Source organism: Cheilinus undulatus, linkage group 5 (genome assembly GCF_018320785.1).
Source record: "Cheilinus undulatus linkage group 5, ASM1832078v1, whole genome shotgun sequence".
Classification (NCBI taxonomy): domain Eukaryota; kingdom Metazoa; phylum Chordata; class Actinopteri; order Labriformes; family Labridae; genus Cheilinus; species Cheilinus undulatus.
In genome coordinates, this window is record NC_054869.1 from 33,780,151 (window position 1) to 33,795,511 (window position 15,361).

The 15,361-nt window shown below is 37.4% G+C and overlaps 2 protein-coding genes across 4 annotated transcripts in view; one reads left to right on the forward strand and one right to left on the reverse strand.

The window, feature by feature from the left end:
• Window positions 1-6,924: 6,924 nt before the first annotated feature.
• LOC121510244 (lymphocyte antigen 6G-like) lies at window positions 6,925-10,010 on the reverse strand. 2 transcript variants are annotated; one of them, XM_041788213.1, is made up of 4 exons: window positions 9,896-10,010; window positions 8,748-8,936; window positions 7,944-8,051; window positions 6,925-7,339 (listed from the first exon to the last, which is right to left on the reverse strand). In XM_041788213.1, exons 2-4 carry the CDS (start codon window positions 8,791-8,793, stop codon window positions 7,185-7,187), a joined length of 309 nt encoding a protein of 102 aa, XP_041644147.1. In that variant the 5' UTR covers window positions 8,794-8,936; window positions 9,896-10,010; the 3' UTR covers window positions 6,925-7,184. The 2 variants fall into 2 exon arrangements, with proteins under 2 accessions (XP_041644147.1, XP_041644146.1); XM_041788212.1 differs by lacking the exon at window positions 9,896-10,010 and having other exon boundaries at window positions 8,748-9,327.
• A 68-nt stretch (window positions 10,011-10,078) lies between these two features.
• The window catches only part of msh3 (mutS homolog 3 (E. coli)), an 82,578-nt gene continuing 77,295 nt past the window's right edge, over window positions 10,079-15,361 (forward strand). The window contains exons 1-8 of one of the 2 annotated variants that reach the window (XM_041788210.1): window positions 10,079-10,344; window positions 10,448-10,565; window positions 10,826-11,112; window positions 12,410-12,625; window positions 13,070-13,186; window positions 13,274-13,391; window positions 13,491-13,630; window positions 14,045-14,211. In XM_041788210.1, the coding sequence (XP_041644144.1) occupies window positions 10,204-10,344; window positions 10,448-10,565; window positions 10,826-11,112; window positions 12,410-12,625; window positions 13,070-13,186; window positions 13,274-13,391; window positions 13,491-13,630; window positions 14,045-14,211 (1,304 nt within the window). In that variant the 5' untranslated portion in view covers window positions 10,079-10,203. The remainder of the gene's footprint in view (window positions 10,345-10,447; window positions 10,566-10,825; window positions 11,113-12,409; window positions 12,626-13,069; window positions 13,187-13,273; window positions 13,392-13,490; window positions 13,631-14,044; window positions 14,212-15,361) is intronic. The other variant, XM_041788211.1, reaches the window with a different exon arrangement.

Genomic DNA, 15,361 nt, shown 5'->3' on the forward strand with positions numbered 1-15,361 from the left:
CAGAAACATAAAAAATGATTTTGGTAATTACCAATGCTCTTAATTTAGGGCAGCTGTGGTATAAACCTTACTTGGGTTAGGGTGGTCTAATAAATTTGTTACGCACTGTATATTTTTTTTGTTAGTTTTGATAATCTTGGTTCCTCTGACTGTCATAACCATCAGAGGCTTGGAGCAGTAATACAGTTTACATGATCCTAAACATGTCTTGTTGTTAAACCTAAAGAAGTGGAAAAAAAAACACTCACCTAACACATTGTTGGTGAAACAGCGGTCAGTTCCAGGAGGGCAGTCCAAGGCAGGGCAGACTGGATTTCCTGGTTGGCAGATGTGGCACTTCAGTCCATATGCTACACAGAAACACAGAAAGCCATCACACACGGTGAACAATAATTATTCACAGAATTATTCACTGAAAGGAAAAAAAATCAGTTTTTCACCTTTTGCACACATAAAGATTTTACCTTAAAGCAAAAGTCCATAAAACAGTTGTTTTTCTTACCTATGGACAGAGTCAAAAATAGGACCAAAGCTCCATAAAGCTGCATGATAAAGACAGAAACTGACTTGTCATTAACAGTTGTAGAGGAAAACTGGACGACTGCTCCACAGGATTCCTTTTATACCTCAGCTTCTCAGTCTTCCTAAAAAAAAAACGTGACAGCTCCCCTTCCTCACAAAGCCTCCTCCTCACTAAGGAAATATGAGTAAACAATCCCTGAGACAGCCACGTGGATACAGTCATGTCTGCAAATATTAAAAATTTAAGCTTAAAATCAACTTTGGAAGTGGATTAGGATAGGATGTCTGTTCTGATTTCTAAACTATTATCACCTGAAGGAATATGACTGGTGACATTAAAAAACTGTTGTTTTTTTTTTTTTTTTTTATACCAGTGATTATTTGATTATTTTTTGGGGTTACAGGTCACATTTAGGACTGAAACCTTCTGTCTCTTTAAACTGAACTTAAAATATTTTGTCTGCTCTTTATTTGATTTGGGAAGGTTAACAGTGCCTCAGCCAAACCAGTTTATCTCCTCTGGAAGAAACACCAAAGGCAATATTGACCCTTAGAAAATGTTTACTATTGAACATGTTCAAATGAAAAACACCTGAAAAACACTGGGGTTCATTAATCTCTGATAAATTAAAGATTTTAAATTAAATGTTGAAAAATAAAAACATGATATGGAAACAACAAACAAACAAACAAAAAAATAGATAACTCTTATAAATATCAGTGTAGCCTAATTATTAATTTATATCTTAATGCAGCTTCCTTGTTAAATATAGGCTAACCTGTCATAGTGCTATAACTTTTTACCTCCATAAACTCCACCTGAAGAACTTAAGGTTTTTGGCATCACTAGGTATCTTGAAGTTCCTTTTGCTGGCTGTTCTTCCCAATCATTATGCTCATGATATGGGGAAAGTAAAAATATGACTGAGGGGGTCTGTAAAAGACATTTTTGCTGAGGATGAATTTGTAGAACCACAAAGACTGCAGGACTCAAAAATGCCCAGCTCAAACAGAGGATGCAATCAAATAGTAGATTGTAATAATCAGTACATAGGCAATCTACTGGGCAAACGAGTTAATAAAGAGCAGGCAAAAAAAAACAATGGTTCAAAAATTCAGGTTAACGTCACACACTAAAAAAATCCTGAGGAAGGAAGGCTTTAGCAAAGCAATATGAGGGAACACACAACATGGGGAAGGTCACACAGGATTGATCCAGACAGTCAGAGAAACGTACAGAAGAGGAATGGGCTAAGGCATGAAAACATTTTCTCTTTTCCTCAACATTTTAACTTTAATTTCATCACAATTCCATTTCTCAATCTCTCCTCACATTAAAACTCTTTTTCTGCATGTTTAGACTTTTCCCCTCAGTTTTTTGTCTTTTATCCTCAACATTTTGACTTCACATTCTTGACATTTTGATAGTTTCTCCACATTTTGTCTTTTTCACATTACAACCTTTTCCCCTCAACATGTTGACATTTTTTCAACTAAATATTTTTGATTTGTTTCTTTTTCCCTTTGTCATTGTGTTTAATGTCTGGTGTGAAGCACTTTGAATTGCCTTGATGCTGAAATGCGCCATATAAATGAACCTGACTTGACTTTTTTCTCAACAATTTGACTTTCATTTACCAAATTGTGAATTTTTTAGGCTTGAACACCTCACATCTAGACCTTTTTGTCTCTATGTTTTCCTCTTAATGTTTTGATTTTTTATTCTTGAAACAATTAGTATTTCTTAACATAATTTACTTTTCACATTTTTTCACTTTCATTTCAGCTTTTTGCTTTTTCCCCTCATCATTTTGACCACTCTTTTTTGTCAAAATTGTATTTATTTTTTTCTGAGCATTTTGACATTTATGGCTTAAGATTGTGATTTTTTAATTACATTTTGACTCTTGGACATTTTTACTTTTTTAAAATTTGGATTTCATCTCATTTTCTCTTTATTCTTTATATTTCTTTTTAACTTTTATCTGGATATTTTCACTCTCTTTCCTTAACATTTTTGTTTTGTTCAACTTTTAATTCTTTGCGTTCATAGTATTTCCCAAATTTTTACTTTACTCAGTATTACATCTTTTTTTCTTTAACACACACTTCAACTTTCTTCCCCACATGTTTAGACTATTGTTTTCTGGTCATTCCCAATACTATTCTGTACTTTTTTCCCTCAGTATTTTGACTGTACACTCTTAACTTTTTGAGTTTTTCTCTATATTTTGTCTCTGGTGGACTGTGCCATATGTGAATCTCTATGTCAGCTGGGAAGAACAAAAAGGGAAGACCAGATTTTGATGTAGAAAATTATTTGCAGATTTTAAAATTATTTCGTAGATCCACTTGGTTACAATATTAGTTCAGCCATAAATATTGTACATTCATGTCTTTACCTGTAGTTTATTAATTTTGCAGAAATAATATTTTCTTCTTCAAATGTTAATCTGAAAGACTGTTTGTATCATAGGAATTCACTAGTTTGTACATGAACGAGATGAAGCAAACAGCCAAGGAATGTGGGAAAACATGGATTTTTGCAAACTAAATATTAGGATATACACAACGTAAGTCATCACTTATTGCCTTACAAACTCCACATTTTTTTCTCCCAAAAGTGTTGATAAAGTATTAAAAAAAAAAATTAATTGTTCAAGAATGTCATGATGGTTTTTCCAGATGGCTTGTGTACTGTATTATCTTACAGATCTCTGTATTGATTTCTTTGGGGACCCCTGTGGTGAAAAGTAATCATTTAAAGGCAGCCGAATGGGAATTGCTCCAGTGCTTTGCTTTCTTCACTGTTTACCTTCATCTGACCATCATATTTGTTCACTTCTTTGAACTTAAACTTCTTTCCCTGGAAGTTTCAACACCTTTGATCACATATCTTTCTGTTGTTTGTTCAACCAAAGTAAATGTTTACTGGCGACAACAGAAGAGACAATGACAATTTAGTAAATACATGCATAGTGATGAAGGACAATGTGTCGATACCTTTGCACTGCTGGTGTTTTTTAAATTTGTGACAACAGATTTTGACTTACTTATAGCAATAATGCAATATTACTTCAGAATTTCTGTAGTTAATCCTGATTAAACACCTGTTATCACATTGGCAATTAAACCCTTTTTCATTCAAAACTGTTTTTATTTCAGTTTGAATTTTTGTCTCAAACTAAATTTCAATGACTTCCTGTGTGGGTACATATCTGCTTTCATTGTGAAGAAAATCAAAAACTTTGACCACAGACATTCTGTCATTCACCATGCACTGTTGTAGGAGACAGGCCAGTACACCAGGAGACAGGGGCGGGGGGCACTGTAGGAGAGCAACAACCCAGCAGCAGGACTACTATTTGCTCCTCTGTGCAAGGAGGAACAGGAGAAGCACTGCCAGAGCCCTACAAAATTACGTCTAGCAGGCCACTAATGTACATGTTGCTGCTCAGACTGTCAGGAACAGATTCCATGAGGGCCGTATGAGGGCCAGACATCCACAAGGAGGGCCTGTGCTCACAGTCCAGCACCATGCAGCCTGATTGGCCAAAGAACAATGTATGTATTCTTACGTGTTTTATGTGGCTTGTATGTTTCTTATGCTCCCCATATTTTTGCACACTGAATCGCCCCTACTGGGGACAAATAAAGTTCTTGATTGATTGATTGTCAGATTCGCCATAGGTGCCCTGTGCTCTTCTGAGTGCAATTAATTACTGGGATGAGGTCCTCAGACCCATTGTCAGACCTTATGCTGGTGCAGTGGGCCCTGGGTTCCTTCTGATGCGTGACAATGCTCGGCCTTATGTGGCTGGAGTGTGTCAGCAGTCCCATGGCAAAGGCATTGAGGCTATGGATTGGCCTGCCCATTCCCCAGACCTAAATCCAATCAAGCACCTCTGAGATATCATGTCTCTTTCCTTCCACCACTGCCACGCTGCAGCACAGACTGTCCAGCTGACTGATGCCCTGATCCAGGTCTGGGAGGAGATCCCTTAGGAGACCATCCGTCATCTCATCAGGAGCATGCCTGACATTGTAGGGAGTGCATACAGGCATACGGAGGCCATACATACCACTGAGCCTCATTTTGAGTTGTCTTGAGGAATTTCACAGAAGTTGGATCAGTCTGTCATCTGATTTTTCCACTTTTATTTTGAGTGTGATTCTGAATCCAGTCCTCCATGGGTCAATGATTTCGGTTCCATTGATCACTCTTATGTTATTTTGCTCTTAATGCATTCCACTATATAATGAATAAAGATTCTAAACTGGAATATTTCATTCATCGAGATCTTGGATGTGTTATTTAAGTGTTCCCTTAATTTTTTTGAGCGGTGTACTTTGGAAGAAAGCAGCCCAACCGACACAGTCAAAATCATGTCAGGTGGTTTTGTTTTCTAAATCCTCATGGTGCCTTACCTTTGCATGAACTATGCATGTATTTTATTGGCGCCCACTTACTTTCTAAACTTACTGGGACTCAATGTTAAGTCTGTTTCTTGTTACAGTGCAAGTATTGTGTTAATTACATAAAACCTGCTGTGTTGACTTTGTTCAAAGCAACTGCAGGTGACTCTGTTAAGTATGGTGAAATGTTATGTATCCATTTGTTGAAATTTTCATTTGCATGGAGTTCACATTTTAGCAAGATTCATTTTTCAGAATTCCCATGGCCATTTTGTCACTGAGCGGCTTAATGTAATCCTTGCCCTAATCTAATTAGAGAGAGAGAGAATTCTGTTCACTGACTCACATATTTCAACTCTACCAGCCTATGAAAGAGTCACAAATGAACTAACACATGACGACAATAAGTTACACTAATGTTAGCCAAAAAGAACTGAATAGTGTAATTAAATGGTAGCAGACTGAACTCACAAAACTTCTATAATAGCCTCGTTTTTATTGTGAGACTTTGTTTCTTTGTCCACTACCTACTAAAGTTTTCACCAAATATTCTCTCAAAAGGTGTTCTCAAAAACCAAACTGTGCCAACATCATAACAGGTCCACTTACAAGTATCACCTTTGATGGCACTTTACACCAATAATCAGGAAAATACTTTTCACTTGCATTCTGTCTGATGGACAGCAGGGGGCAACTCCTCTTTTCACTCTACTCCCCAATTGATTAGTTGCCTCAGTAAACCTCTTCCTAACACTGTTAATGAGCTTTTATCAATGAAGCATTATGTTAATGTTGTAGTAAATAATGATTGATGCCGGACTGATGACTGGGAGTGGTACCAATGATTGACAAAGTGCTACCATGCTGACCTGCAAACCAGGATACAGACATATCTATATGTAAACAGCCTCTCAAGCAGGTGTGTAAAAAGTACACAACTATTGTTCATAAGTAAAAGTACAGTTTCTCTGGTTAAGATTTACTTAAGTAAAAGTGCTGGTCTATAAGTCTACTCAAGTAAAAGTAAAATAGTACTTAATTTAAGTTTACTTTAGTAAGTACCTACTGAGAAGTTGTACAGTAAAATATAATTTTTTCCTTATTAGCAAGAACAACAAGGGACTGGAGCGCCAACCAGCTTTTTCAGGTAAAGTCACACCTCTAGAATAGCGTAAAATACACAACAAAAATTAAAGTATTGATTACACTCTTATAGAGTTAAATTCAACACTTTAAAAATGTTTGTATTAGACCCCACTACATATACGTAACTACACTTTTAAAGTATTTACTGTTTTACAATATGACTGAGCTGCAGTAGAAAAAGTGTCTCCTCTAGTAAAAACAAAGCAGACTTAACCTCATAGGAAGGCAGTGCATACCATTGAAGAATATACAATATGCAACCTTAAGCAGCACCTTAAATCTAACTGAGTGGATAATGTCACTCATGGTGCAAATGTGCCTCACATCAAAAACAACAACAATCCACCAGAAATATGAGGAGGAGCCCAGCAGGGACCACTGTACAACAGGGAACTTCCAAATACAACAAAACACACATAAAACATGCCTATAAACACTTTTTACAGAGTTGAAGTAACACTGGTGGATCATCACTGTCAACACTCAAGTTTTTGCTGTTTTAGGATGTGATATGGAATAATTCTTTTGCCTTGTGCTACAGTGTAGTCAACAGAAGTGGAAAAGTACAAGACCATTGTACTCAAGTGAAAGTACAGTTACTCTGGTTAAAGCTACTTGAGTAAAGTGGTTTAAACATGTAAACAAGTAACCCAAGACCCTATTCAATTACAGTAATCTGAGTAAATGTATTTAGATACTTTCCACCCCTGCTCTCATGTAAACATAATCCCTTTTGGTGAAATTAAAAAACAAGCAAGCCAAATTACTAATCTGGATGCTATCAAAGTAGCTGCAACACTTCATAAACAGCCTAAATCACTGAAACATGTTACAGGTTCATCAGTAGTTATGTTTCTTTTATTGTAACCCAGTGCGTCCCTATTAAAAGAAAATTATTTTTTACAAGGTGACAGTGACTTAAACCCCATTACAAAGTCCGCTCTCAATCCATGTAAAAAAAAGTAATCTAGATGTAAAATCTGTGCATAAGGTGAGGCATTTTACTTTGACAGAGTTTATTAATATTTTTATGTCTTTATACCTCTGCAGTTGTACAAATTGGGTCAAAAACAGCATAAAAATAAGAAAATCCCACAGCCTTAAAGAAACAGAGTGATGATGGCTGAGGACACAAGCAACAAGAGGACACTGGGACCAGCTGGTACAGCACTGTTACACAAGTCCCCCTCACAGCACGACACGGCACCTATGCATGCCATGCTGGTTTGGCAGCCCTTTGTGACCATGTCGTAGCCTGCAAAACACAAAGGGAAACTTTCAGACACCAATCACTCACACAGATTTGAACAGAAATATGTTTTATCAGCTATTTGATGATGTGATCCACAGGCAAGCTGTCATTCGCAACAGCGATGATTCTAAAGTTGACTTGATTCCCATTGATGAAATTCAAATTTGTGCTATCCCAATGTATAGAAATCGTCTATGTTTTGACTAAACATGAGCCGATGTTGTCTCCACAATGTGCAAATTGAGGAGGTGAAGGAAGGAAATGCTCTAAGAAGAAGAAACAGCCCAATGAATTCTGTTGATTTACCTTCTATATTTTGTAAGTTGACCCACATTAACTTATTCTCATTTGTGTTAGTGTTTTGGGGCTTTTTCCCTACTTTCCAGGCTTATAGGGTTCAATGTAAAGTCTATTGTTGGCTTTTATAGTGTAAGCCTTGAGCTAACTGCAGACAACATGTAGGTTTGATTGCCAGTTGCTTTATGGTTTTGTGTTTACAGCAGCTGCAGGCGACTCCATTAATTCTTGTAAACTGTTATAAATTGTGCTTGGAATGAGCTAACCGTTATTGTTTAAAAGTGTAATGTACATTGAAAGAAGAACTCACCGTCTACTTTGAGAGAGAAGCATCGATTGAAGATGACTGGACAAGATTTGGTGTCAGTGCAGGATCTAGGCTCAGTGGCAGTGCATGTGTAGCATCTTAATCCACATGCTTAACAGAGACACAAAGCACAGAAGTTCAAGACACACCCTATACCACACAATCTTTTCCATTAAACAGGCTTTTACTGAAGGTTCTATTTTAGTTGTTTTGCAGTTTAGCAGTTTCACAGGAAGTCAAAATTGAGCTGAGTGAACTGAAACCAATAGGCAGTGGAAAAAGGAACATTCATGTTTAGCCTGAGGACTTATGAATTGTGTATTTTTTAAATTTTAACTTGAAATATGTATATCTAAAGATATATCTGAAGTATTTCATTAGCCTTTTCAAGTTGCCATAATATAGGTATTTCACTGTTTTTGGGTTGCTTTTGTCTATGGGAGGCCAAGTAGAAAAGTGAAAGTTAAGTCTAATACAATACAATTCACTTTATTATGGCACGATTAAAATAAAAAGCATTATCTTACTAAAGTGAAGCATGGTAAATAAGAAGCAAGAATAAAATGTGATAAGGAGACATTAAGTAACATTTAACCATGGACTTCTTTTGACGCTAGACCAAATTCCTTATTCTGTTTCTTAAGATGTACTTCACCAGAACATGAAATCATTTACATATAAACTTAATCAAAATGTATAGACATCAACAAATCACTAGAAGGGAATTGTTTTTACTTTCTGACACACATCTCTCTGAGTTAAAACTGTTAACTTGGAATCTATTGCTAACAGTAAATCTGTTCTTACCTGTAGACAAAGTCAGAAGCACAATCAGAGCGCCATAAAGCTTCATGGTGAACAGAGAGAAAACCAGATTGTTGTTGATCAGCCCAGTGAGAGGAAAGAGAAGTCGTCCTCTCTCAGCCCATCCTCTCCTCAGACTTCTCTCAGAACTTGAACATTTGCATTTCCTCACAAAGCCTCCTACCAAGTGACCTGAATAATATCGGCACTAAAGTGACCTCATTTATCCCACAGGAAGCTAACTACTTTAATGGGAAGTGAAGAAAGAAAACATAATGCTGTTTTGTGGCAGAAAAAGGGGATTAATAACCCACATGCATGCACTTTTAAAAAGAATTGCTGCGCTGTCTAGACATGTTACGGAAAAGCACTTTCACTTCCTTCTCTTTGCTTTCAAAATACATTATTTCAGCAACGAAGCAGCTCTTACTCAGGTCATTTACTTCTCAACAGTTTAACTAAGTCATGGGAAGGCATGTACTGAATTGGGAAATTTCAACTTAGATGGAAAAAGTGACTGTTGAACCTCTGACCTCCTGCTACTTTCGTAAGACAGTCACATCAGTTTGGCATGTGTCAGACAAGGGAGCAGACACCTATCTCAAACATTTCCTGTGACACATTATATGATACAGAAGCATGTGACTCTGTAATAATAAATAATACTCTTATTGTATCTTAATCAGCTCTATAGAGTTGGGAAAAAATGTTAATTATTTAACTGTTGCACACTGTTATGCTCAGTGAAACGGTCCAACAACCCACCCTGCTATCGGGCGGCTTTTAGCCATGTGCTATGCAGTTTTAACAGCTAAAAGTAACGGACGGTTGCTGTTCTCACGAAAGCCTCTTTGTTAAGTTAAACTTCTAAATTAAAAATTATAGGTCATGAGTTCAACACGACATTATAACAAATAATATGAACTCTGGAGTAAAAATGTGTCCTCTTTCTGTTTTCAGCAGCAGTTGTAACTATGACAACCATTGGGCTCAAAGTCAACCACAGGTTACATCAAAACACCCGTGGAACCTCAGTGAAATTGAAAAAAACTAAAAAGTTTCATAATTCAACTATTTGAAATAGAGTGTCAAAAGAAAAGACCCAAACCCTGCGTCTCAGAGTGACTAGCAGATATTAAAAATATACATACAACGATTGACTAGAGCACCAGTAGACGACACTCAAAATTCGACAAGGTGCATGAAAAACGGCAAAATGTTGACCAAATTGCCATCACAAGCGATTTAACACATTAATGTAACCGGAAATGCTCTCATCTCCTGATTGGCTGGACGCTCGTTGCGTCATTTACGCGCCTGTGAGTGACCTCAGCACAAGCGCCGCTATGTTTTGAAAAGCCGGGCTTGCGTTAGCTCTCAGTTTCCTGCTTAGCTCCTTACCGCCACATATTTCCATACGTTTTATCATAATGTATTTAATATAAAAGCGAATTTAAACATGCCAAAGTCTCAGAAGAAGTCGGGCACCACTCAGACCTTGATGAGCAGGTACTTTGGAGGACTGAGCAGCAGCAGTGCACCCAACACTCAATGTGGGATTAACTCAAATCCTGCAGAGACACAGCTTTTAAGAGGCAAGGTGAGGTGTCCATCAATGAACACACCACTTACGAGAACTCATTAAGATCATGTATGCTCAACCTAAAACGAAATGTTTAACCTAAAACAACTTTATCCTGCAGCAGAAACTTTCCCCTGACGATGATTTGGAATTGCCTTCAAAGCGAGCCAAGCTTTCTCACCAAGACCAGAAAGTGGAGGGGGTAGTTGGTGAGACTGCCTCATCTCAGAGCCATAAAGGTAAACAAGTGAATAATAAATGGTAGTCTCTCACTTTTCAGTAATACTGCGTGTTTGAGTAGTCTGAGATGGACCATCCTCTGCTTTTTTTCTTTAAAATGAAAACAAAAATATTTTAACCCCAGGTGGTATAATTAACAGGACACAATGTCAGTCCCTAAAACAATGCATTGTAATGTATCTCCTAGTGCGTCCAGCTCAGGTGATAAAGAGTAGGGAATGTATTTTTGCAAAATGTATGAACTTTATCCCCCCCTTAGAGACAACACTGACATCCCCCAAAGGGGCAGACTGCCTCTGCGCCTCAACCTTGGAAAAGCTGAAATGTTTTCGTGTCGGGCAAAGCAATGTTCAAAGGGATGAAAAGAGGACAGGAAGTTCAAGCATTGGAGTCTGTGACCAAGGAAGCAGTGTTGGGCCTCCTCGGGACTATTCACAGCCACAGAGCAATCAACACAGACCCCAGCAGACAAGGAGAGAGGAGACACATGAGGATGAAGAGGAGGACAATGAACTAGAGAGTTCAGAGTTGGCTGCTACAAAACAGGTATCCAATACAAATGTTGGCCCTAATATTTCACCCTCTCTATTATCAGATTATAAGATTGTCTCAGTTTCCAAGTTCTTTTAGCTGATTTGTTTCAACAAGTTATTAGTTATTAGGGATGCACAGATACAGTGGTTTTAGTATTGGCTGATATTGGCCTTGTTGATAAACACTGACCACTGGCAAATAATATGGCATGATCAGTTGTTACCAGCCAGTCTTTATCTGTTCACTCTAATCAGTATAATGCTGGTATTTAGTATACCTAATTACTGAATCAATTAAGATATTAGTAACTGGGCAGAAGGAATCACCTGTTAGACAAACTCTGATCAGCGTTCATGGTGAAACATAAAAAAAATGTTGCCATAACAGGAGCATTACACCAAAAAAGTGATGAGGAAAACATAAGAACCAGTGTCAGTGCTATTCAAAGCATTGGTGTCAGCACTAATTTTAATGATCGGTGCATCTCTGCTCAGAAATAATCCTGGCCAGTCTACTTGGACATCACAAAAAGGTTACAACCTAAGGCTTTTAAGTTAAAATTTGCCAAAAGTGGATACCCAAATTATGATTTAATGTGGTTTTGACCATAAAGTCCACATTAACTTTTGTGTAATGTGAGACTAAAATTTGTTTTATTGGCCCAGTATGTGTACACATACAAGGAGTTTAATGACAATACAACTTTGCTGTCTATGTACAAACATTAAACATTAATTATTAAACAAATACACACAAGCCTACATTAAATATGAATATTAGTACATAAATGTTAATTAAATTTTGTCAACTTGGCAAGTCAGGAACTGAAGTTTAATGAGCCCCAAATGAAGTTTTACAGGAGCTGAATGACTTTTACAATCATGCTGACTCCAGTGTATACAGCGTAGGCCAAATAATGCCCTGCCAAGATGCCCAGGAGCAAGGTAGCCCCATGAAGGCTGACTTTGACCCGTGATGTTAAGATGAGATAAGATAAGATAAGATCAGATATGCTTTATTGCCCCCGAGGGGAAATTTGCCTTGGGCAGTAGTGCAACGTACACAGCTCAAACATACACTGACGTACAAACATCAAGATTTAAGAATAAAATAAAAGAAGGGCAGGAACAAAGTCAATAACAGGATCAATGATGGAGCCAGCGATGTAGAGATCCATCTGAAAGGAGAACTATGATGAGAATTAGAGAGCAGAAGCACTTAGTTAGGAGCTGTCCCTTTCTCAGTGAAAATAAAACAAAAAAAAAACAAAAAGAGAAATACTTGTATTTGTTATTTTTTCTTTTTGCAGATGTCACACTTTTCTCAGTTTGCTAAGCCAGGAAGAGCAGGAGGAAAAGGTGCAGAACCGAGTCCCATGTCAGAATCTAGTGCCCTCTCCAGACGCTCAAAGAGCATATACACTCCCCTGGAACAGCAGGTCATTCAGTTAAAACAGCAGCATAAAGATGCTCTGTTGGCTGTGGAGTGTGGGTACAAGTACAGGTTCTTTGGAGATGATGCTGAGGTGAGAACCAAGACTATGTTTAAGATACTGCTCTTTTAGTGTTGTAAGTGATGATTAAATTGTAGATATATCACCTCTAGTGGAGCCTGTATTGCTCTGCTGGATGTTTTAAGTCAGTGCTCCTGCTATTACTTAAGCATTCTCTCTTTTTGTTTGTTTGATTATTTTGGGATTTTTTTTGCTGAGAGTTGTCAAGCATGTTTACTATGTTTTCTTGTTATTTAATAGTGATTGTTAAAGTGTAACAGAATATCTTTAAAAACATTATTGAGTTGAACTTTTTGGGTTAGAAATATTTCTTTTTCAGCTTTTTATTTAAAAAAAATAACATGCTCTTATTTTAGTCCTTATATTTAAGTTGTAAAAATGTTAGATTTTTATTTAAGTCTTGAAGGGAGGGAAAGATTGAGAAGCACTAAAAGTTGCCTGTATATATTTGAACAGATTGCAGCCAAGGAGCTGAACATCTACTGTCACCTGGATCATAACTTTATGACATGCAGCATCCCGGCGCACCGTCTGTTTGTTCACGTCAGACGGCTGGTGTCCCATGGACACAAGGTGAAGAGAATTAACACTGTACCTATTAAAAAACTGTTACGACTTATGTTTGAATTTATCTTATAATTGTTTTCTTTGTTTTTTTAGGTGGGCGTGGTAAAACAGACAGAGACATCAGCAATTAAGGCCTCAGGAGCCAATAGGAATGCTCTGTTCAGCCGTCAGCTTAGTGCTCTTTACACCAAGTCGACTCTGGTTGGAGAGGGTATCCTTACAAGCTGTCAATGTCTGTTCCTGTTTGTCCTTAAAAAGTTATTTTTCCATCCTTGTATGTCTGAAACATTTTCCTTGACAGTTTCCTGAGATGTGAACCCGGTCTGCAGGCTGGGGAATGAGGAGGAGGGGGCCTGTGGTGACGTGGTGTCAGACCCTCCTGACAGCTTCCTGGTGTGTATCAGTGAGAACTGGGACAAACTGAAGAAGCAGCTGACTGTAGGGCTGGTGGTGAGTTTGATAATCAGGGTGCATTATCCATTATTAACCTCCGTCAAGGAGGTTATGTGATTAGCAGGGTTTGTTTGTTAGTTTGTTAGTTAGTTTGTTTGTTAGTTTGTTAGTTTGTTTGTTAGCAACATAACTCAAAAAGTTATGGATGGATTTAGATGAAATTTTCCGGAAATGTCAGAAATGGCATAAGGAAGACCTGATTAGATTTTTGGCAGTGATCCGGATCACCGTCTGGATCCAGGAATTTTTTTTAAGGATTCTGTACTATTGGGAGATAGGGCTAATGGCAGAGGTCTGCGCTCTCTGAGTGCTTTTCTAATCCTTAATATGGATTCTCACTTTTCATCTCAAAATGAACATTAATTGAGAAAACAGTACTTTTTTCCAAAGCATTTTTCCATGCATGTTCAGGCGGTTCAGCCCAGCACAGGAGACATAGTACTGGACTGTTTCCCCGATGGTCAGTCTCGCTCTGAGCTGGAGGCTCGTGTCCTAAAGATCAACCCAGTGGAAGTCCTGGTGCCTTCTGACCTCTCAGAACAAACTCACAAACTTCTGCTGAGCATCTCCAATGCAAGGTAATACACGATCTAGACACTAGGGGGCAGCCTCTACCTACTTACCTCATAAGCAAAAGTTCTTACTGAAGAGTCAAATGTTTTAGTTGTGAAAGTATGCCTTGAGTTCATTTTATTCTGAACCAAGTGGTCACTTGCTTATATGGAGCTCCTGGGCTCAGTCTGGATGAGGAAATCAATGCAGGCTCATTGAAGTGATTTAAGAAAAACCTTGATCACTTTCAATCAATCAATCAAACTTTATTTATAAAGCGCTTTTCATACATAACGTAACTCAAAGTGCTTTACATAGACAAAATAAAAACATTCCCTCATTCCCACTTTGGCCTGCGTAGCAGAATTAAACTCTGTCTAACCTAAGAGGACAAACTAAAGGAGATTTAACTAGGTAGAAAATAAATTCTAGTTTTACAGTGAACATCATATTTACTTTACAATAAATAAAAAAATATCTATATAATTCATTTTAGTGACTCAGGCTGATTGTTGATTTTTAATTATGGTTGTAGGTGATAGAAAAACGCCAATATGTTACCCTGTACTAAATATTAATATTTTAATTGAAAAAAAATCATTACCCTATAGTGCTCTAAAAAGAAGCTGATAGTTGAATAAAGAGATGAAGACAGTGCGATAATGTACGACAGCAGGGGTAAAAAGAAATAAGAAGCAGTAAGGATGCTAGATAGAAAGTAGCACCACAAGCTTGGTTCCCAGCGCTAGACATCCCAAAGGTCCACCAAGTATGGCCTACCCTAATCTGATATTCTTACTCAACCAATGCAGAATAATACTTCCCTTAAATACCACAATTCATATCAAATTTGCGATTTGAGTTTAGATCCTTGCAAGTTAATATTTAATCAAAATGCTCATCCCAATTTTAATCTATTATTATGCTGGCTAAAATATATAATGATTTATTGCTTGTGTTTGTTTAAAATACGAGGAACTTAAAAATAATTGTACATCGAATCGCAGTATTGGAAGAAAAAATTATTGCAATTAGATGATTTTCTCAACTTGTTCAGCCCTGAGTGTAAATCCTTCTAAGTTACATATGTCTTACAAAATTTGCCCTCCATTGTACAATGTCTTTTAATGGGCAGCGTATTAGAAAGAGGAATGTGCACAGTTTGCAAGTTCTCTT